This window comes from Heterocephalus glaber, unplaced genomic scaffold, assembly GCF_053883595.1.
Source record: "Heterocephalus glaber isolate CG9 unplaced genomic scaffold, H.glaber_assembly_v1.0 deba00001564, whole genome shotgun sequence".
Classification (NCBI taxonomy): Eukaryota; Metazoa; Chordata; class Mammalia; order Rodentia; family Bathyergidae; genus Heterocephalus; species Heterocephalus glaber.
Window position 1 is genome coordinate 23,138,778 of NW_028258351.1, and position 22,016 is coordinate 23,160,793.

Consider the following 22,016-nt stretch of genomic DNA (forward strand, 5'->3'; position numbering starts at 1 on the left):
TCAATTTTGTTCTTTTATACATCATGTCTTTTGTATACTAGGTAGTTCTTGCCTACCCTGAATTCATAAATATTTTCCCTTATAATTTCTTCTTAAAGTTTTATACTTTTAGGCTTTCATATTTAGGTTCATAGATCCCTTCAAGTTATTTTCATGTATGGAAATAAAGGGTTGAGGTTAATTTTTTATATACAGATACCAGGTGTTCTAGTGCCATTTGCTGAAAACACTGTCTTTTCCTCGGCTCTTGAATTGAGTTTATATTCTATAAAATGCTAATGCTAAATAATTTTTCAAAACTCAGTGGGCCATATATATGTGGTTCTATTTCTAGATTCTCTGTTTTATTTAAATGATCTATATGTCTTTCCTTACACCAACACTGCCTTGATTACTGTGGCTTTAGAAGAAGTCTTAAAATTAGGTACTAAACGTCTTCCAACACTGTTTTTGTTTTTTGGGCTTTTTTAACTTTTCTAGGTCCTTTTTACTCCTACATAACTTTCAAATTTCAATATCCAATTCTTCATTTATAGCAAGTATACACAGACCTGAATTTTTATATATACCTTTTGTTTTCTAATCCTGCTAAATTCAAATACAAGTTCTAGGGGCTCCTGGAGATGTTTTAGTATTTTCTCTGTAGATGATCATTTCATCTACATATAAAGATTTTGCTTCTACCTTGCCAATCCTATCCTAATTGTGTCATTTTATTGCCAGACTATTTTAGTGGGGACTAGGTTTCAAAGTTTAATGGACAGATGAAGAGTAAGCATATCTGCCCTTGTTCCCCACCTTAAGGAGAAAGCATTGTTATCTTCTCCATTCATATAAGGCATTCTCGCTGGAAGTATGGAGTACATGTCTTTAATCTGTTGAGAAGTTTCTGTTCTGCTTCTAGGCTCCTGATAGCTTTTACCATGAACAGCTGTAGAATTTAGTCCGATACTTTTTCTCCAACTAGTGACAGGATCATAAGGCTTTTTCCTTTCCTCTGTTTAAATGATGACTTTTGGGGGTGGGACTTCCAATGCTGAACCAACACTGTCATCCCTAAAACAAAACCACTTTCTACATCCTGCCAGATCTGACTTCTAAGAGTTTGTTTTGTTGAACAAATTTCTGTCTATGTTCATACTTTTTTCTTCTATTATCTTTATCCAGTTTTAGGATTAGCAAAATGTTGAGTTCCTAAAATGAGGGGAGAAGTGTTCCTTCTTTTTTCTGCTTTAATTGTTTGATATAATTTATCAGTTAAAATGTATATGAGCCTGCTGTTGTCATATAGGTAGGTTTTCAAGCTAGAAAAATACTTTCTTTAATAGGTGCTATTCAAATTTTATATTTCCTCCAGAGTTAGCTTCATTAATTTGCCTTCCAAGTTACTTCTTAGAAGTTGTCAAATTTATTTCAAAACAGATTTTTGAAATATGCTTTCTATATCCTTTTAAATTCTGTAAAATCTGTGGTAATGTCTCCTAGATCTTGATATTGTAATTTAAAAAATGTATAATTGATATTGTGTAACAGGAAGAAAAGGTCTAAAGGAGCAGGGGAAGTGGGAGGCATAGGGGAAAGGAAAAAAGGGAAAAGAAAAAATATGAGAAAAGGAAAAAAATGGAAACAAAGTCTTTGCAAATAGGGGTGGAGGGGAGGGAGGGCAGGGGAAGGGGAAAAAAATAAGAACCAAGATACTTGTGTAATAGTACAAGATCCCAATGATGAACGTAACTGTATTTTATACCTAAAATGTACCAATAAAAGAATTTTTAAAAATAAATAAATATAAGTATTGGTTCTTTGTAAGACCAATATGATAAGTTAATTATGATCATGATTCATTGGAAATAAGGTAAAAACATGATTAGGAATTATAACAATGAGTATAGGAAAGATTAAATTAAGAGACTATTTAATTAAATGACACATATTTGAAAAATAGATGAACCCATAGCAAAACATACCTTAATGAACACTTAATAAGAAATAGAAAACTTGAGTAAACTAATGAAAAGAAAAATTTAAAAATAGTAGAAGGACAAAAAATAAAATAATAATTCCAGAATCATAAAAATATAGCTCTGAAATAATCTTGTGGAGTCAGAATAATTTTGATAGCAACTTTTGTGTGGAACCAAAAATAATAACCCAGTTTTATTTATTAATATAGATGCAGGAATTCTAAACAAAATGTCAATAAATACAATGCAACAGTAGCTAAAAAAAAAAAAGTAGTTTGACCAAGTAGAATCTCTTCCAGGAATGTAAATATAGATCAATTTTTTAATGTATAAATAAGAATTATTGTTAAATTAAAGGAGAAAATCATTTGGTCAGTCAATCAATACTGAAAACTCATTAGTCATTCCTAATAGAAAGTTCTAAGTAGAATAGGAATAGAAGGGCATCTCATACTCTGTACCTAAAGCTGAAAGGAAAATGAAAATTCTCTGAATAATGATACATCAAAGCCTATTCCACTAAAATAAGAAACAAGTTATGGAGGCCTACTATCAATATTATTAATCAGCATTGCATACTAGGGTTCTAGAAAACGTGGTAGGACAAGAAAAGAGAATATATGGTGAAAATTAGAGGAATAAAGGGTATTGTTTTCCTCATTTTGCAATTCCACACATAGAAAACTCATGAGGTATTATTTAAAAATCACTAGTATGAATAAGAAAATTTACTAAACTGAACATAAAACCAATAGCCAACTAAAAATAGAAATAAAGAGGGATAAATTCTCACCCACAATAACAATAAAAACCATGAAATATTTAGGAATACATTTGGGCTAAGAGGTGTTGTAAATTTTTATTATGAACATAAGAATATATATTAATAAATGAAAAGACATACCATATTATGACTGGGAAAGTTTAATATCAAAAATTAATTCTACCCAAATTAATGTATGAATATCATGTAATGACAATAAGAATCACATTGAGTCTTCTCACAAAGCCTATCTTGGGCAAAATTTGCTAAGGGTGCAATTACAAAGGATAAAATCTTTATCTAAAAAATTGTAATGGAGTTTATGTCACAGTGACTGGCTGGAATGATTCACTGGGTCGTTTGTCACTTAAAAGTCTGGTATAATCAGGTGTCGCTGTGTCTGCTTGTTCTATGGTTCTTTTGTATGTTAGGAAACAAGTGGAGCATAGACAGAATGCACCTTGGGCACTGTCACATTTTTGGTACAGCAAGCTACCAAAGCAGGTCTGCTCTGCCTTTTCTATTTACATCTCCTTCTGAGTGTGGTAGCCAATAGGGGGAAGTTGTGTTAAGAAAACAAGAATTGATGATGAAATGGAAAATAAGTTATCGGTGTTTCCATTTAGGATTGTTCTCCTCCATCATGCGGGATCTTGCCAACATTTCCCATGATGGACCCAAATGGATTTTACTGGATGGTGACATAGATCCAATGTGGATTGAGTCTCTGAACACTGTCATGGATGACAACAAGGTATCAAAGGTGGGGATATCCCCACATCAGTTCTAATCATCTATTAAGCTGGTTCCTGTGTGGTGAGCACATTTGGAAATCTAAATTCCACAAGATGGCTGGACAAGAGTTAGCAACTACCACAGGTATCTGTGAAGACATCTCCCAACAGATAGATTCCCACTAGCAACCTTGGCCTGCTTCAGTGGTACTGCCATTGCTCACCTCATTTATGGCATGGTTGTAATTTTCTTCAGAATGTCCTGCCTACAGACTCATTTTATATTTAGAGCTTAAAAGAATTTTAAGTCATCTATTCAAATCTTTTTTCTAATTCTAATTCCTATAAGTAAGAAAATTAAGCATCAGAAACACTATGAGCCTGTCAAATACCCTCCATGGTGGTAAATATCCATCCATTGAGAGTTCATGTATTTTTTTATAAATAATGAAAATTAAGTGAATGCCAACAAAATGGCTGTTAAGCTGATAGCTACTCCTAAACTTGTGCAAAAAGCACATCCAGATTGGAAGTGTTAAAATGGCTTCAACATTCACAGAATCATCAAGAATAAATGCATGCTCTCCCAGCGGGACTACTTAGAAGGAAGAGCAGTAATATGAAACTGAAGCACTTTTCTTTTAATAGTTTTATTATTCCAAAGTGATCTAGTTCATTCAAATTATCGGCATCAATTTAAACAGTTTAAATAACTTTTTCTTCCTGATTCTACAGACACACACGCAGAGGACAAGAAAGTGGGATTGGAGGGGGGTGCAGAGGAAGATAATATTGGTGTAGTAGAAAGTAACATATAATAAAAAAGAAGAAAATAGTATCCTGACTTTGTTTTGTGCTACTATATAAAGTACTAGAGACCGAGTAATTTATAAAGAAAAGATACTTATTTGGCTCATTGTTCTGGAGGCTGGAGAATCCAAGATTGAGGCACATTTGGCGAGGGCCCTCTTGCTGTGCCATCTCACTCAGCAAAGAGAAGTGCAAGAGAGCAAAGAATGGAACTCTCAGCCCCAAATACTTTTACAGTCAGCATTAATCTATTTGAGAGTGGAGGCCTCTTAACCTCATCACCTCTGAAAGGCACCACTTCTTAGTGTTGTTTTATTAAGGATTAAGTTTCCAGCACATAAGAAGCATAATCAAACCACAGCACATCCACACCCTGACTGGCAATAATCCACCAATCTCACCAGTGGGCAGTGCCTGTAGCTCCTCCCCATAGTGGATGTTCTCCTTGCTCTTCCCAGGTGCTGACCTTGGCGAGCAACGAGAGGATCCCTCTCAACCCCACCATGCGGCTCCTCTTTGAGATCAGCCACCTGCACACAGCCACTCCAGCAACCGTCTCCAGAGCAGGTAAGGCCCCACAGGTAATGCTGCTCAATGAAGACAGGTTCCCCAAGGCCAGAAACCTGATCATCCAAGCTCTGGCCTAGTTCTCATTCCTAATCCACATCCACAAAGGCAAACAGGTGCTATACAACCAGTCATCTAATTTCATTAATTCATAAGTGTTGTGGCATGCAAAGGGAAATAGCCAAATAGCCTCTGAACTGGACAGCTGTACACTGCACATAAGTGTCTTGAGTTAAGCTACTTTTAGGTCATGTCTAACCTCCAAGTCAATGGAGATGACCAACCATTGCCATATCTCATTAACTCCTGGTGGAAAATATCAATGTTACCATAACTTTCTTCTATCTCCATGATTAAATTTATTAGCAGAGAGTAGAAGATAAGAACCTAGTTAGCAAAATAATCAACCTTAAAGAAATAGAGTGCATAATGGTGGTTTCTAAGGCTTGGGGCAGGAGGAAACAGGAGATGTTGTTCAGAGGGCACAAAATTTCAGTGATGCAGGATGAAGAAGCTCTAGAGATCTGCTGTGCAACACAGTGCTGATAGTTAACAATACTGTATTGTGTACTTTAGAAATTTTGCTAGGAAGATAGATCTCAGATCAAGTGTTCTTCCACACACACACAACCAAAACAACAACAACAAAAATAAAAGCAGAGAACAGAGCATGAAGAAATTTTTGAAGGTGATATTTTTATTACCTTCATTGTGGTGATAGTTTCACAGAGGGATGCATATATCCAAATTCAACAAACAGTATACATTAAATATGTACAGTGATTTATATATCAATTATACCTCAGTAAAACTATAAAAAATATTTTGCAATTGAGAAGGGATCTAGAGACAGAGGGAGGGAAACAAAAAAATTAAGATGTGTTATATACATATACCAGTTCCCCCAATGAATCCATCATTATGTACTGCAAATATGTACTAATAAATTTCTTAATTTAAAAATAAAGTTTTGATTTTTTATAAAATAACAAAATAAAAAATAATTTTAAAATAAAATTTTGATATCTATCAAAATATCAGATTCCTCTTCGTGGGCCTCTGCTGAGACTGGTGTACGTGGGACAGGAGAATTGTCTCCTACTTTGTATTACTTTCCTGGTTCTGCTGTAATAAGCATAACAAATCACCATAAACTTGGTGACTTTTTTAACAGCAGAAATTTATTCTCTCACATTTGTGGAAGTCAGGTGTAAACATCAAGATCAGCAAAGCTGCATTCCCTCCAGGGGCTGTAGGGGAGAATTCTTCCTTCCCTCTTCCAGCATAAGTGCTCACTGGCCTGTGGCCCTGTGACTCTTCTTCACACAGCTCTCATCTACAGGAATCTTTCCCCTTCTGTCTCCTATAAGGACCTTTATGGATGACCCACTCAAATAATCCAGGATAATCTCATCCCCACATCTTTAGTTTAACTAACATCTGCAAAGCCCATTTTTTCCAAATAAAGTCACATTGACAGGTTGCAATAGTTGGGTCATGGACCTCCATTCAATTCACTGTGTGCTCTCACACCATGTAACCAGTATTACCAATCAATCACAACATCTTTTCCTCCTGAGCCCGGACCTGGCCTTAGGATCCTTCTCAGCACTGTTCTACACTCATTTGTCATCTGTCAGTTGGTATTGGATTCGCAATAGCAAAGCCACAGGTCTCCTCTGACCTAGGCCAGGTATCTGTTCTTTAAATTCAGTCTTCTGTACATTCCTAAAGAGAGAAGATAATTTAATTCCCTAGGGTGAAGAATATACTGATGGATATGGAACATTCACCGCACACTGTTCTCTGTATTCTCAGGGATCTTATACATCAACCCTGCAGACCTCGGATGGAACCCTCCAGTGATCAGCTGGATTGACCAGAGGGAAATCCAGACAGAGAGAGCCAACCTAACCATTCTGTTTGACAAGTATCTTCCAACCTGCTTAGACACACTCAGAACCAGGTAGGCCAAGAAGCAAGGATGGTAGCAAGCTAATGCAGCAATAAAGAGCCCACTGGCTCCCATTTGATATCCTGCTGATGTTCTGTCCTGTCCCCAAAGTCAGAAACCTCCAGGCACAGCAGATGGCAGAGGAGAATACACATTAGGATGGCCACGGGATGCTTATTGTCAGTTCAGACAAGAGGAGAGTTGAGTGAAGAGGATGAAGATTTAAAATGCCTTTCGTCAGTGCCACATGGGTCTGTCTGAAGGAGGCAGGTGATTATAATATCAGATAGCAATCCTGGGGCTCAGCTCTCTCAGTTTGCAGGGCAAGCAGCTGGCCCTCCCACAGGCCAGGCCAACAGGCCTAAAAGTGAAGATGACACTTGTCAAAGACACAAGGGACTCACTTCCTGTTCCTGGCTATGTGTGATCATTACCCAAATAATGTGGGATTGGATATAATGCATCATTTGACTGGTCCTGGCAGCTGGAAATTATGAGTTCACTTTTCTTCTTATGGTTTTGAAAAAGTAAAAGTAACATGTCCTGATCACCTGTGTCAGACAGCTTTCCTTTAGTACTATTATTATAGGTAGGTAAGTTAGTTAGAAATATTGTAGGCAATCAAACAGGAATAGGCCCTTGAAGAAGTCAGTGCAGAGGATGAGAACACATTACAACTGTGGCTGGAGGTACATTCATTGAAAGCCAGGCCTCAAGATAAAGATGAAATGACTACACCTACTTACTTCCCCAAGGGATGAGCAATAATGATTGATATTCTAAACAGGCATCAGTCACCTTGGGTGGGGGACCAAGACCTCCTAACCTACCCCTTCCAGGAAAGGTCCTTGTTCTTTCCATGTACACTTGCTACATAACTTGCTTCCCCATTGGATCATTATTACCTAAGCAACTATACTTGTAACCTAATTGGTTGATCATAGTTTTGTCTCACCTTGTACCCACATCCTGTCTTCACACCCACCTCGTGATTTTGCTCTATAAAGCTTCCCCTGTAAGTGGAGTCCATGGAAACCCACTTTCCAGGTCTCCTCCTGTCCTTCTCAGCCAGGAGCTGTCTATCCCTCAATAAATATTTCCTAAACTCCATTGTTCCCAGAATTCATTCTTTAATTTTGGAGAACACAAACTCCATGTATCAGACATCTAACAGGTTGGAAGTTACATCTATTTCCCTTATATCATCCCTAGATCACTATGGCACATACCTGAGATAATAAACTTAAAAAACGAAAGGGTTTATTTTGGCTCACAACTGTAGAGATTTCAGCCCATCAGTTGGCCCTGGTGCTTTCAGCCTGTGGCAGCTCATCATGGCAGGAGCACGTGGCAGAGTCAAACCACTCACTTCATGTCTTGGACCTGAAAGAGAGGAAAAGACTAGAGTCTCACACTCTCCATGAGGACACACCACCAGGGGCCTGAAGACCTCCCACTAGGCTCCACCTCTTAAAGATTCCATGTCCTTCCTATCGGGACCACAAGAGGGCAGCACAGAGAGGTTCTCATACTTGAAACGTGCTTCTGCTTTATAGTCTCTCTCCCGTTGTCCATCACTCAAAATGAACCCTGGCCCCTTCTTTATCGGTCCCTCAAACATGGGATAGGATTGTGGTTCTGACTGCTCACAAGTGTGGAGATAGAAGGAAAAGGAGAATTTCAGACTGCAGCAAATGACCCCTGGTCATTCTGTTCTGTATGTCATGCCCATGACTCTAAGACATCCATCCACATTAAAAGTGAAATTTATCTGGCTCAGTTATGAAAACAGAGTTACAATCTAGTAGTTGACATACTGGTATGTTTTAGTTATTTAATGAAACATTAATCTTGATTCTATAGTTTTTATATTCAGGGTCAGTATTATTTTTCCAAATGTCAACATCTTCATGAGCCTTTGAAAACTTTCAGCCCCTGATGGTCCATGGGTTCTATGGCCTCATGGTCTGATGCAACCCTGGTAGCCATCAAAGTCTGAAAAGTAGGAATATGATTAGAATCACAGATGATTCAATGCGATAATAAGTTAAAAAGCCAGAGCAGAGTGAGGTTTTAGGAAAATAGTCTTTTCTTCCCCTTTATCTTTTGCTGGGATGTTTGTCTGACATATCCATTGACTAAAACTCAGGTTATTTTGACTCTGGACAGTTAGAATAAGAGATGCCAAACTCTTGTGCATCTATGTGTTGGTGCATGACAAGCCTTTGAAACAAGCTTTGAAGATTCTGACTGTATTAAGTCTATCCAGAGCAAACTCCTCCTTATCTCTGAGCTCTACAGTTACCAAGAAGGGAGAATATAATTAATAATGGTAGCTGTCATTTCAAGAACCTACTCTAAGTGGTCTTCCATTTCCTTCTCCCAGCCCTTCCAAGAGGCTGTCCATCCTGAAGATGGGGGGGTGGAGGTTCACAAAGCTCCCATGCATCATAGCCAGCTAGTAAGAGAGGTGCTTACCTAATGCTGGCTTTGTGCAGCACTAGTACTAGAAAGCTGTACAATTTCAACACATAGTAGTTTTTTTATTGAACAGGGGGTTATTGTAAAGCAACTTTGTTTTGTTTCCCATGGTCCTTTCAAAACTATTTTACATTGGGCCGGGGATTTAGCTCAGTGGCACCGTGCCTGCCTCACAAGCACAAGGTCCTGAGTTCGATCCCTGGTACCAAAAAAGAAAACAAACCTATTTTACATGGCTGGTTCTCCTCCTGCCCCTGGATAAAATCTAGGTAAATGTCCACAACTTTTCTGGTCATTCCTCAGAAATAAAAAGCCAACTAGTCACTCCTCCTCACACCCATGCACACATGCACATGTGCACACAGAGGTGTGTCAGTCTCCAGTGAAACTTTAAAGAAATCCAGCTCATAATGGAAGCTCCTGCCTGCCCCTGCCCTGGCAGCACAGGCCTGCAGTGGCAAAGGGGGCTATCCTTGACTTCTCTCCTTGAAAGTTATTCCTTCTGGCTACATAAGTTAAAGAGAGAAGAGGGGAGGGGGCAAGAGAAGTCTCGTTTGTCTGGATCTGTGAGATTGTGATTCCTGTAACTCTAGCAGATCTTAAAATCTGACTCTTTCTCTTTGGGGGATTTTGGGAGTTTCCTGGACCTCTCACTGTCACTAGAGATGTCCTGTTTGAATTCCCTGAAGAAAGTGTGTGCCTGTTCTTCAGTCAGTGACGTGCTGCTCTTCACCCAATCCTCTCCACCTATCCAGGGACCCCCTTAGCCAGCATCTCAAACAAGCTCACACCCATGCCAGGAAACACTAACCCTTCTATTGCTTTGACAAACTGGAGCCCAAGCTTTCCCAGAAAGAAACCTCTCTACACTCCATTGTGAGAACGGCCAGGCTTCTTGAGGCTTCCCGAATGCGAGTCCTTCACCAGCTCCAAGTAATCTGAATGAAGCTCCCTTCCCTAGCTGTCTATCAGAAGCCAGCCCTGCCTTCCCTATGGAGAGAGGTACTTATTGCACACCAGGACTTTCCTCAAAATCCTATCTGCTTCTTTCCAGCTTCCCTCACTTCCATCTTTAAGACCACTGGGAGCATAAGAGACCAAGGTTGATCAACCATTTTCAAGTCCCACCTAAGTTGTCTACCATCTTGTTTTGAAATGAGGGCAGCTGGCACCATTGTCTTGTGCCTCAGCCAACACTGAGCCTGAGATAATTGCTTTGTAACGTTCTGTCACAAATATGCGTCAAATGAATGAAAGAAGAGCTATCAAGGTGCATTTCTCATTACTCATGGGAGTAATACCTAGTATTTTGGACCATGTCCAAACATTGTTATAAGTATCACACTCAGATTAAAAGCAGACACAAATACATAAAACTAGAGAGAGTGACACACTGTGCACTCCAAGATCCAAGGCTGGAAACAGCATCTAGAGTGGCAGTTGATTGTATTTCTCATCTTATGACAGCAAACTCTGCCTCTGTGTAACCTGTGATCACATCATCCTGAGACAGGTGTTGGTGTGAGTGAGTGTGTGGGTGTGTGCTGTTTATACACACAGAAGGGAGGGAAAACTAGGAAGAGAAAAGGTTGTGTGTTTGTACATGTGTGCATGTGTATCCACTCCTAGTTTCTTGGGCATAGGATGTCTTTTGTGCATCTCTTGACATCTTCTTTTCAATTGAGACATTTAAGGCCAAGATTTAAAGTACAAACACAAGGCCCAGGAACATCACAGAGGTACATTTTCAGCACAGATTTCCATGCCACATTTTCAATGCACAATTTAGTTCTGTTCATGATTGTATAAAATCATCATCTACCCGCATTCCTTGTACTGCCTAGATAAGACTGTCATCCTAGAAGCATGGTCACTGTTTATCTGGGGGAAAAAAAACTCTAAGGTAAAGGGAATGAAAGGACAAACCTCATAATTCCACCCAAATTGACTGTTTCAATGCTTCTTGTCAGTTGGAGAAATTGTGAGAAGAGTCAAAAGGTGAGGTATTGGCTTATTTTGTTGAGGTCTCCTACATTTCCCAAGGACTGAGAGGGTATTGTCAGTGCAAAAAGGGAAGGGAGGTATAAGACAGAAGGAAGAAGAGAGAATGAACTTTCTCAGGAGAGCTCCAGCCCTCATGTCTGCACAAAGCAAAGCACCTGGAAAAGGCCTGATGGGAACAAAGGTTTAAACCACACTCAGGGACCTTGACAGATCAGGTCCATTGAAGCCATAGGGCTCTGTAGCTGTCTGACAAGCCTCTATAATGGAATGGCCATGGGGCTTTAGAGCATATTCTTCTCTCTGCAGATTTAAGAAGATAATTCCAGTCCCAGAGCAAACCATGGTTCAGATGGTGTGCCATCTTCTTGAGTGTCTCCTGACCAAGGAGGACATCCCTGCAGACTGCCCCAAGGAGATCTATGAGCTTTATTTTGTGTTTGCTGCCATCTGGGCTTTTGGAGGGGCAGTGGTCCAAGATCAGGTAAGGTGATGTGCTGAGCTCAAGACCCACACGGAAATCTACAATAGCAAAACCTGACCCTCTGCAAAGATTGGGAAGACAGGATGGCTAATTGTTAGTGTTGACTTGAAAATATAGAACTCTTTAGTCATCTACCCACTGTCCTGCTAAAGCCATCAGCCCCTGTGACAGGGCATAACAGACAGAAAAGGTGTGTTTGAGGCTGTTGTCCTTTGAGTTTGTAGATGTATCTCTGCTTTCATTCAGTTTTGCAGTGTTGGAGTTTGAACAACTGCTGATGTATGTTCCCTCTTTCCCAGGTGATATGTGTTGTCTAAAGAGAGGTGGAAGGCTGTTGTGCAGTAGAAACACAAGTGGAAAGAATACTTTCAGCCTTCTAAAAAAATCTTTCAGGAGGATGTAGTGCTATGTACCAGGCCAGAGTTAGCCAGCATGTCTCCATGCCCCAAAACGCAGGGCTGTCCAGAGAAGACTGGGCCAAATGTTAATTAATAGGCATCTAAGTTTGGGAAACCAAAGTCATGCTTAACCTCATGGTGTAGCCTCATGCTATTTAGGGGTAGGAATGTAGGCTAGAAATATCCTGGTATCCTCTATTCCATACCCATTCCTGTATTCACAACCTTTGTTTTACTTCTAAATAAAGGATTTTATCTAGAAACAACATATTTAAGATTATGAAAAGAAGTCTCTTACAAATGACTGTAGGTATCAGGAAATGTTATATAGAGGTTAAGAACATGGATTATGTTGACACATTTTTAAGTATATGGTGCAATATTATTAACTATAGGTGCTATTCTGTACATTTATTCATTTTGGACTTATTCATCTTGTATAATTGAAATTATACAACATGGAGTATGAGTGGGGAGGAGTGGATAAAGGGACATATTGGCCAACTCATACTCCATTCTGCTCCCTATGAGTTTGGGTATTGTAGATTCATCAGATATAGGGTATCATGTAATATTTATCTTTCTGTATCTGGCTTATGTCACATAGTTTAGTGACCTTCAAGTTCATCCATGTTGTCACAGATGGCAGGAAGTTTTTCTTTCTAAAAATATTTTTTTGTTAAGAGAATAGTTCTTATATTTGGTATTCTTAACATGAGCAAAACAATAGTGACAATAATAAGAATGTGAGAGGAAATTTAGGGATGTTAGGTTTATTTATCATTATGGTGATGGTTTCACCAGTGTATACTTATACAGCTCAAGTTTTGTGTACTAAATATGTACAAATTTTTGTACATTAATCATATTGAATACTGTGATTTTTTTAAAGTAGCTGAGAAAAAGCAAAAAAAAAAAATATGGATTGTGGATTTGAATTACAACTTTACCATTATTACCTGGGAGATAATGAACAAAAAGTTTAACCTTTCTCTACCTTACTTTCCCCATGTGTCCAAAGGACAATGGCAGTGGTACCTAGCTGCTGAGTCTGTGGAGAGAATTAAATGAATGCATGCTGTTCTAATCATCCACTGTGAATGTGTGCAAAGCACTTATAGCTGTGCTGGCATGTGTATGTGCTTATTATTAATATTATCTTAGCATAAAAAGTTGGTTTTATAGCAAGTACCTGGTGCCTCTCTCACAACAGGGGACTAGACCAAGCTGCAGTTTGGGGGAAGTTCTGATTTACCTTTCCTGGTCTGAGTTGATTATGAGCCTCTTTCAGGAGGGGTAAAAAGTTTCAGCCTTATAAAGCAAAGCCAAGTTCAAGGACTCCAAAAGGAAGTGGATTGGGATCAAGAAAGTTACTGATGAACTTCTTTTCAGTTTTCACATGCTCCAGTTCTAGCATCCATCCTGGCTTTGTCATTCCCTAATGTGTTCCTGGGTGCTTAGAATTCAGAAAGCAGCTCTCAAAGAGTCTTCAAAAATATGCCTTTCCCCCTCTCCCTACCCAGAACCAGATGCCCTGGGGGCAGAGAAGGAAACCCCCAGGGCAGAGCTGTAGGATGCACAGACCAAGAATTTGATATCCGAGGATGTGTGCTGTCTGCTCTGCAGTGCTCAGAGCTTCTCTGTGAACTCCATCTTTGACAGCTTTACATTCCCCCTTCGAGGCAAGTAGGCAAAGAGTCCAGCAGGATGGACAAGACTTGGCTGAAAAGCACAGAGGTCCCAAATGTATAGATTATTGCTTTCCCTCAAATACAGTTGCTGACCTTTCAGCTGATGAAATGCCAGGCAGCAACCGCTCGGCTTCTGTCCCATATTGGTGCCAAACAGGCAGTGGGCATATCAGAATGAAGACACTTGGTCAATTTTTCTATCTCTATATAGAACATTTTAAATCCACTTACTCTTTTTAAAAGCTCAAGAGAAAACATCTCCCACCCTGGGTGTTCTGAAAGCTGGAGCACTTGAAACTGTAGGTAGCCATGCTGGAACATGGAGAGAGGACATAGGAGAAAGCTTTTAGCAGCAGGGAGTGTCCGAGACTCCTGCATAGTCCAAGTTAATGCTAAACACCAAAAATGGTACCATAATTAGAAAGTAGGAATTTGGCCAAAATGTTTGCATCAGGAACACCAATAGTGCTTACATTTTAAAAGCAGTCATTAAAGCAATACAGAAATACAAAATATACCTTTCTACACCTGCAGAAAGTTCTGATTGAAATAAATGAAACAAAATAAAACAGTGTCCTGGCTAAGTATTTTGCAGCAATCCTAGAAAATGATCTTTTGGTCAGTGAAATAGTAGAGAGATTGGGAGGCTGAAAACGTGAGTTCAACTCTCAGTTCTGTTTAGCCCCAAACTTCCCTACAGTAAGACGGTAAAATATTAGTGTCATCCAGGTTAAAGGACAGAGGGGGAACAAAAAATTGTGTGAATCCAAAGGAGATGGGGATTTTTGAGGGGCCCTATTCATTAAGATGCATTGCTGAAAATAGGCCCATAGAGCTAACTGGAGAAAGGACCACTGGATCAGCTGAGCAGACATCACCTGACACTGCAGTGTCCAATTTAGCAAAAGCTGAGGTCAAAGTGAGGTGGGTGAGACAGCATTAATGTGACCTAGCCAACAACTTGGTTAAGAAACTGACCAGGTAGAATGAGCTGGAATGAGGGGTGAGGAAGGGGGAAGATCCACACATTATTCTTTCTAGAGATGGCTCTTGTCTTTGAGTTTCCATATAAACCCAAATCTGGTCTTTATAGAAAGTTAAAAGTCTTCAAGAATCATATCCATTAGTTAAAAATGAGGTTTTCCTCGGGCTTGTAATTAAAGAGAACAATATTGGGAAGCTACAATGTCCCCTTAATCTGAATTCAAATGAGAATCAGAACAGCAAATAAACCTGGCCTTGTCTTAAGACTTATTTCCATTCTCATTTTAAATCCTGCTTACTGATTAGACAGCACACTGAGAAGTACCCCTCCCTCAGAGTCCACATTTGTTTCCATGCACCCAGCTCCATCATGCGTGCAGCCTTAGAACTCTGCCTTCATCCTGTCCTTCTAGATATCCAATCTGAGCCTCTTCCTGGTTTAGGATTTTTCTTCTGTCTGTATGTTCAAAGGGTGGGATGACTGTCACAGCATGATGTGTGTGTGTGTATGTGTGTGTGTGTGTGTTTGTGTTTCAGCTTGCACACAGTAGCACAGTTTGAGCACACTGAGTGCTAAGCCCTATCTTTAAGGACTTGATGGTCACTGTGATGACACGTGGATTATATGCCTCTATTTTCTATTTACTCCTATCAGACGAACTAGTATAATTTTGTTTCCTCTGCTCCTCTCAGATTTTAGAATTTTACTTCTTGGAAAAAAAAAACTTTAAAATCTTCTTTCCTTTTTTTATAGATGAAGAAACTAGGCATGGAAAGAAGTGGTTACATGCCTGACTCTTCTGCAGCTCTTGCACTCAACTGCACCATGTCCCCAGGTCTTAGCAGTCCCCTCTGACTGCCATCCTGGGAATTAGTCAGTCTCAGGTGTCCAGGAGGATGGAGGCAGGTGTATTTCTTCAGGAGGTCTTTGTCCCCATTTACCCTTCATGTGCCTCTCTCTACCCTTCTTGCATCCTTTCTCCCACAAACTTCTCTGCCTTTTGAGGAATATAAGACATGTTTATCTTAGTGTTTTTTCTATCGCTCTGAGTAACACAGATTAAGTAATTTATAAAGAATAGAGGTTTATTTGGCTCTCAGTTCTGGAGGCTGGAAGTCCAAGAGCATGGCACTGGCATCTTGTCAGCATCTGGAGAGGGTGTCCTCGGACTGTATCATAACGTGGTAGAATGCATCACATGGTGAGATAGAGTAAGTGTGCCAGCCTCGGTCCTTTTCCTCTTCTTATAAATCCACTAATGCCACCATGCAGCTCCCCTCAGGAGCTCATCTGATTCTAATTACCCCCAAAGTCCCCACCTCCAAATACCTTTCATACGTAAGTTTAGGGATTAAGTTTCCAACACACGACTTTTGGGCCACACACCGGACCACAGGGATACTCCAGAGCACCAGCTGCCTGCTTGGCTAGGCCTTTTCAGAACTGGTCCTTGGGAAAGCTTCTCCCTGGGGAAGCTGGTCCACCCAGCAGGCCTGCACAAGCAGGAGCTCCTTGTGTTCTGTTCTGCTCTTCTGTCAATGCCAGAGCCACCTGCCTGGGCTTCTTGAGCTCTGGAGATCGTGGTTCCCTAACTTGCTTTGCTTTTGCAGCTTGTGGACTACCGGGCAGAGTTCAGCAAATGGTGGCTGACTGAGTTCAAGACAGTCAAGTTTCCTTCCCAAGGAACCATCTTTGACTACTACATAGACCCAGAAACCAAGAAATTTGAGCCTTGGTCCAAGCTCATCCCCCAGTTTGAATTTGACCCTGAGATGCCTTTGCAGGTGAGTGGCAGAGCAGCCAAGGATCTACAGCAGCTCTCAGTGGCCATCCCATATGGCACCCGAGTGTTTGACCTTGTTAGGAAGAAGTTGGTCCCCAGCTTTTTCAAATTACAGGTGTAAAGAAGCCACAGGTTCCCCTGAGAGATAGTAAACAAATATCAAACCCAACCAGCATCTCCAAGGTGATCAGAGGAAGGAGATGGCAGGGCCAGAAGATACAATGGAGATACCACGGGGAGGCAGACCAAGAGCTAAGGAGAGTAGGGAGCTTTCTATTCAACTGCCAGGAATCCCAGAATTAGTTTATAGACTGGACTTGCTGCCGGATTAGGAAATGCACCCCGGCTCATTGAGATAGAATCCCCTCTTCTGCAATGCTGGGGAACATCGCATGGTGCAGTTGTTTCTCCCTTGAGGCTCATCATGTTCCTGTTCCAGGCGTGTTTGGTGCACACAAGTGAGACTATCCGAGTTTGCTACTTCCTGGAACGGCTCATGGAGCGACGGCTGCCCGTCATGCTGGTGGGCAATGCAGGCACTGGCAAGTCAGTGCTGGTGGCAGCTAAGCTGGCCAGCCTCAACCCTGAGGAATACCTGGTGAAAAATGTGCCTTTCAACTATTACACCACATCTGCAATGCTTCAGGGTAAGGGACCATTCGCCTGGGGTGCAGAGTCTGGGCGGCTGTGTTGCCTTATCTGGAGCTTGAGCAGAGCACTCAGTGCCTACCTCAGTTGGCCTCCTTCGAATCCCAGCATGGTGCCTTTCCTTCCCCATCCCCTGCTCACCTCTCCCCTCCTTTCTCCTCCTCACACCTCTGCGCTGCTTCTCTGGCACCCAGCATCTCTGACCTGTTTTGTGCCCTTTCTCCTGTTGTTCCTCCCTGGTTTGTAAAATTCCTCTGGGGCCAGGTGCTCATGTTCAGCACAGAGCAGGGCAGCACCCTGAATACAGTGATCTGATGGACATGGGGACTTCAGGCCCAGGAAGCGTCTCTAGAGATTGTTTCATCCACCTCTCATGTGGCAAAGATGGGGAAACTGAGGCTAGGGTAGAAGGGTGTGATTGCCTAAGGTCACCACCAAGTGGCACCATCCAGTCTTCAGAGTCTACCTGGGTCCTGTCCTGCACCAGGAGTTTCCACACTGGGCTCCAAATGGAACTGGGCCTTTTGGGTACTGCTTTTGATCAGAGGCTCACTGCAGATACCTTCTCCTTGCCAGAGTCATGTCCTCCTTAACCCTGTCTTATAAGAAGGTCTCCCTTCTTGCAGAAACACTCAACACATTAACTGAAAATGCTTTCATTTGAGAAAGTGTCCATGCCATTTTACAAAAAAAAATGAGGGAAGAGGCACAATTAGGAGGAAACCCCTCCTTACTTCCCAAATAGCAATGGCCCTGCCCCACCTTCTGTGACTCAGCCTGGGCTTTCTCACATCTAAGATACAAACTCCACAAAAAGTAAGAAGTTGAATATATGTGCTGTTTGCAGGCCGATGTGCTATAAGCCATGGTCTAGAACAGGAAAAGTGAACCCAGTAGTCTCTCTGTCTGCATCATCCATGCTTTGACCCAGCAAACCTACAGAACAGGCTTTATGTGGACCATTACTCACCCAGCCTGGATACTTTCCCCAGGCCCACACAGTCTCTGCCTGTGTGAATCTGCAACCACTGTGGTGCTCTTGCCTGGTGCTACTTCCTGGAGCTGCTCATGGAGTGCTTGCTAATTGTCCCTCCTCTTTGCACAGTTTTGCCAGCTTTGCCAGGATCAGGACTCAGCCAGCTTTGAATGCTGGTCAGGAGTAGTACTGTCTGTCCTCTACCTCTTAAAGCACTCAGGAGCCTAGAACATATGAACTACTGCCCCCACTATCCTGCAGAAAGACTTATTCACTTCTTTTTAAGACCGGCCTCTGGACTTTATCCACTGCTGAATCCATAAATGTCTCACAAGTCCAGTCCCCGCCCAGTAGTTCACTGTAGTTCCAACATGAACCTTAACAAGTAAAAAGGAAATGACTGTTGGAACTTTATTCATTATCAAAGATGTGAGCATCTTCCACCTACATACTGAAATAATTTTAGTACTCTTCACAATTGTAACAGTTACAGACTTGTTCACTCTTTCAGTTTTACTCTGCATCATTAACATTTTGTCTATCATTATCTTAAGTGTACAAAACAAGCCAAGCCCTGGTTTGTGCTTTAGCATTTGCCAATTTCTGTAGTATAAATAGTCCCACTGTGGCCAAGGGCAAGCTGCTAATTGTGATGTCAGTGAGCAGGGAGTGGGGGAGAGATGTACCACGGCTCACTGTTTTAAAGTGTTTCCAGCTGGGTGTGCTGGTGTTGGCCAGTAATCCCAGCACTTTGGGAGGTTAAGGCAGGAGGATCACAGTTAGAGCACAGCCTGGACAACGTCGTGACTTCCAAGACCTTCTCTCAAAGTGAAAAATAAAAAGAGGGCTGGGAATGTAGTTCAGTACAAAGGCCCCAGGTTCAAACCCCAGTACCGCAAAAAGAAAACTGTGTTTCCACGTGACAGATAGACTAGATGGAAATAACCTCAAGGGCACAGACAGTGGTAAATGTGCTAAATTAATTAGAATGTGACGAGTTTGAAATATCAACATTGTTTTAATAATTTATACTTGATTATAAATTTATTAATTTATTTTTTAAATGTTCTCATTTAACAGCAAGCTTGCAAGATGCCTTTAGTTTCGGTCAGCTCTGGGAAATGACTGGCTTCATCTTCACTCCTCCAGGCCAAGCATGTGCTGTGGCACCCTTCCACTGTGGCCTGGTGCCATCACATCAGCACCTAGTGCTAGCGGTCATAAGACTTAGCCTGCCCAACTGATCCAAATATGAACATTCATCAGTTTGCCTAATGTGGTTCCTCTTTCTTCTTCACGGAAACATATTTATAAGCCCTGAGTCCAGCAAATGATCAGATTACCAGCTCTGCCTATTTACTCCCATTCTATTCCTGTAGCTACATCAGTCACTAATAATAATAACAACTCGCTTTTACCAACACTCTCCAGGTGTGTGACAGGAAGTAATCTGACTTTAAACTTTCACACCTGTTTTACTTATTTAATCTTGTACAGCCTTGTGAAATAAATACTCTACTTAGATTACCTCCAGTTCATGAATGAGAAAACCAAGGCCCAGAGAGTTACACAAGCTTCCCTGCAGCATGGAGTAAGAGGTGTAGCCAAACTTTGAACTCAGACAGTTTGACTGCAGAGCCTGTATTCTGAACCACTAGGCTATCCTGCCTTCCTGGTAAGAAAATACATTAGAAAGTGCTATAAGTATTTGATATTATTATATTATCATCCGCAGTACAATTCAAGCATTCCAGAGGAGCAATTTTCTATAATCGTACTAAATTCATTTTATAATGTAAAAAAAATTTAATAGAAGGTGCAATTTTAAGCTAAGGAGAAGAAGATAAACTTCTTATACTGCACTGTCCTGTAGTTCTCTGGATCCCTCACCTAAAGGAATTGATTTTTTCCTTTGCTCCTGTTGTAACACTGAGAGTGGTTCAGAGAAGCCATAAAATGCAGTCAAATAGAGACAAGATGAATGCTGGCTCTCACTATAGCTGGACATTCACCAGAACAGCACTTTCTGTCCCTGGTAAATTCCCTAATGGCCTTTCCATGGTGCCATCCCCGCCCTCTCTCCACCAGGGGATGGATAAAGCAGCTATCCTGTTACCCACCCACCCAGAACCCAGAGCAGCTGGCATCTGTGCACAGAGCCCTGCTCTTGGTTCTCAGAGTTGCTAAATTCCCTTACCTGGAAAATGCTTCTAGCAATCCTGGCTTCTAAAACATTTTAGGAACAACAATGTGGTAGGAGAAACGGTTCTGCCACCAGTTAGAAAAGTGGGAGCCAGAAACCCAGTATCAAAGAGAGAATGAGAATACTGAAAAAGAAGATGCATGAACTCAGAAGAGAGCTGCTGTGGTATTGTTCAGTGAAGAGGGAAACACTTGCACCTGCTGCAGGAGTCCACTACTCTTTTGCAGCCCAGTATTTGAACTGCCATTTATACTTACAATGCTAAGTATTTAGGACAAGATTGAATGTGATAGGAAGGATTTATTCTGCATTGAAGGACACATCATACACCCAGACAGGAGTCAAGAATGTCTGTTTGTAATGGTAGAAGATGAGAAACATCCGAAATATTCATTTGGTAGAATGCTAAGCAGCATTACCAAGAAGGAGAAAATTCTGTGTGCACTGAGTTGGAACTATTTCCAAAGTTTTATTGTGTGAGAAAAGAAGTGTATGTAGTAGGCTCCAAATTGTCTTGTCTAAAAAGAAATATATAAACATTTGTTCATTTTCATGATTTTTTAAAAATATATAAAACTTTACATACATAATACACACACACACACACACACACACACACACACACACACACTGCTTAAATGTATGCTTAAAATGTTCCCAGGAGAACATGCAAGAGACTGGTAACAGCAGTTGTCTCTGGCAAAGAAAATCATGGGTTGAGTGGGATGCATAATTACTTAAACTTTTTAAAATTATGAAGTATTTCAAGCATGCAGTGAAGTACAGAAAATAACACAGCAGATGCCCATGTACCACTGCCCAGATTTAACAGATGTTGTCTTTTCGCTCTGGTCTTAGAATTGTAATTGCCAGCCCCACCCCTTCCTCCTTCCTGCTCCTTATGAACCAGAGGATGAAGTCTATATACATCATTCCACCTTTAAACTTTTGATACACATACACACTTATACAATACATAATGTGTGTATGTAAGCTTTAAATCTGCGTCATAATATACCTTCCTTTGGCTAACTTTTAATCAGTGTTTTGATACATGGAGATCTATTTAATTTGTTTACATGGCTGCAGAGAATCTCATCATGTGATTAAATCACAGCTCATTTATCCATTGTCTTATTGAGAAGCAGCATGATTTTCTTCACATTAACCTCTCTATGAAAGTTTTATTTCATGACATACAATAAGCTACATGTGATAAAAGGGCACAATTTGATAAGTTTTGAAACATTTACACACCCAAAGAAAGAACTATCATCATAATTGAAATAATAAACATGTTCACCTCTAAAAGTTTCCTCACACCCCTTCACATCCCTCCTCCCAACTTTTCCATGCTGCCGTGTTCCAGAAAACCACTGATGGTTTTGTCACCATAGATTAGTTTGCATTTTTTGCAATTTTATATAATGAAATCATTCAATATTCATTCTTTTTGCCTGCCTTTTTTCACTCGGCATGAATTTACAATCTATCCCTACTTCTTAGTATATCAATAGTCCGTTTTTGTCATTCTTGAATAGTAAGATAAAATTTATAAAACATTCAAATGTTTC

General features: G+C 40.6%; 1 protein-coding gene across 14 annotated transcripts in view; it reads left to right on the forward strand.

Moving 5' to 3' along the window:
- The window catches only part of Dnah9 (dynein axonemal heavy chain 9), a 373,887-nt gene that overhangs the window by 159,573 nt on the left and 192,298 nt on the right, over nt 1–22,016 (forward strand). For all 14 annotated transcript variants that reach the window (XR_002386940.2, XR_015443305.1, XR_015443304.1 and 11 more), the window contains 6 exons: nt 3,354–3,481; nt 4,730–4,838; nt 6,657–6,804; nt 11,584–11,758; nt 16,443–16,616; nt 17,055–17,262. Coding sequence is in view for 9 of the 14 variants with exons in the window: in XM_087192015.1 (XP_087048141.1) it covers nt 3,354–3,481; nt 4,730–4,838; nt 6,657–6,804; nt 11,584–11,758; nt 16,443–16,616; nt 17,055–17,262 (942 nt within the window). In the remaining 5 variants the exon portion in view is untranslated. The remainder of the gene's footprint in view (nt 1–3,353; nt 3,482–4,729; nt 4,839–6,656; nt 6,805–11,583; nt 11,759–16,442; nt 16,617–17,054; nt 17,263–22,016) is intronic.